This window comes from Propithecus coquereli, unplaced genomic scaffold (genome assembly GCF_000956105.1).
Source record: "Propithecus coquereli isolate 6110/MARCELLA unplaced genomic scaffold, Pcoq_1.0 Scaffold9, whole genome shotgun sequence".
Taxonomy (NCBI): Eukaryota; Metazoa; Chordata; class Mammalia; order Primates; family Indriidae; genus Propithecus; species Propithecus coquereli.
Genome location: NW_012155284.1, coordinates 3530977 through 3532461, shown reverse-complemented (window position 1 = coordinate 3532461; position 1485 = coordinate 3530977). Strand labels below are relative to the sequence as shown.

At 37.0% G+C, this 1485-nt stretch overlaps 1 protein-coding gene across 1 annotated transcript in view; it reads right to left on the bottom strand.

The window, feature by feature from the left end:
* Positions 1 to 1485, bottom strand: part of HOMER1 (homer scaffolding protein 1) — a 108799-nt gene that overhangs the window by 51992 nt on the left and 55322 nt on the right. Inside the window, exon 4 of the mRNA XM_012664626.1 lies at positions 954 to 1046. Coding sequence (XP_012520080.1) covers positions 954 to 1046 — 93 coding nt within the window. The remainder of the gene's footprint in view (positions 1 to 953; positions 1047 to 1485) is intronic.

Sequence of the window (1485 nt, the reverse complement as noted above, 5' to 3'; positions counted from 1 at the left end):
TTTTTGAGCCAGGGTCTTGCTCTAGTTGCCCTAGGTTGGGTGCAGTGACATGATCATAGCTCACTGCAGCCTTGAACCCCTGATCTAAAGTGATCCTCCTGCCTCAGCCTCCCAACTAGCCAGGACTATAAGCATACACCACCACGCCTAGTTAATTTTTTTCATTTTTTGTAGAGACAGGGTCTCAAACTTCTGGCCTCAAGTGATCCTCTCCCCTCAGCCTCCATAAGGGCTGGGATTATAAGAGTGAGCCACCATGCCCGGCGGCCAGATAACTCATATTCTTACCTAGTGTCTTATACCTCCCTCAAATAAAAACAAAAGCTATGACCAGTTAAGTGTCTACTATTATCGACTATTGATTAATTGATTAATTATCCTATTTAACCTTCCCTTTGCTGAATTCCTGAGTAGTAGTCTATTCTTTAGGTAGAGCATTAATTCAGCAGACTGGCTTAAACCAGTGGAATCAAGCTCTGCATTTTAGGTAAGATAGGAGTGGCCAATGATCATACAATTTAAACTAAAACAGAAACATTAGGGATTGCCACAAAATGGGGAAAGGGAAAAAAAGAGAAATGAAAGAAATACCTTTTAAAAACTATCCTCTCTGGCTTCTGTACATTAAATTCACAATCAGACTTTAAATGTTTTGAAAAGATTAATTAAGGTCCATATATTATGGCTGTCAAATACTGATGAACATAAGATATTTCTTTTTTTAGAGACAGGGTTTCTCTCTGTCACCCAGGCTGGAGCTCAGTGGGGTGATCATAGCTCACTGTAACCTCAAACTCCTGGGTTAGTACATGGATGCACAGATTAAAGGGTGCATTTCTGTATCTACTTTGGAAATTAATTTTGCCATTATTTTCCCAAATTCAACTCTGGCATAAAGGATAGCATCTAAAATGAACAAGGCTCAAAAATAAGAATAGAAATGAAATACCCACCTGTGAAGGTGTACTGGTAAGTTCCATCTTCTCTTGTGATTTTTCCTTTGCTAGTCGAGCAGCTTCTTTAAATTCCTGAAACTTTTCTGCAAACTGAATGTAAAAGACTATATACATTAACCACATAAAAATAAGTCACAGTGCCCACTTTTACCTTAGTAAAGTTATTCATTTTCTAAATAAGTGACTCTTACACAAGCAACACTGCCTCCAAATCAATTACAGCTTGTAATATGAAAATGATAGAAAAAGAACCCCTAATACCAAACATGTTCGTGCACCATGAAGTATCCTGACAAATCTCATTCACAACATCATAATCTAAGTGAGAATTTAGTGTCAGCTTGCTTACCTATAGGCCACCTGGTTGTTCAGAAATAATTTACTAAGATCAGCGTGGGGAGTAGAATCAGTAAAGAGAGGCATATGTGTTTTATCACCAAAAAACTGAGTTTCTTAAATATCTACTTGTAAACATAACAGTATTTAGAAAATGCTTTAAACTTTTACTAAAATATAAACACTCCTAATA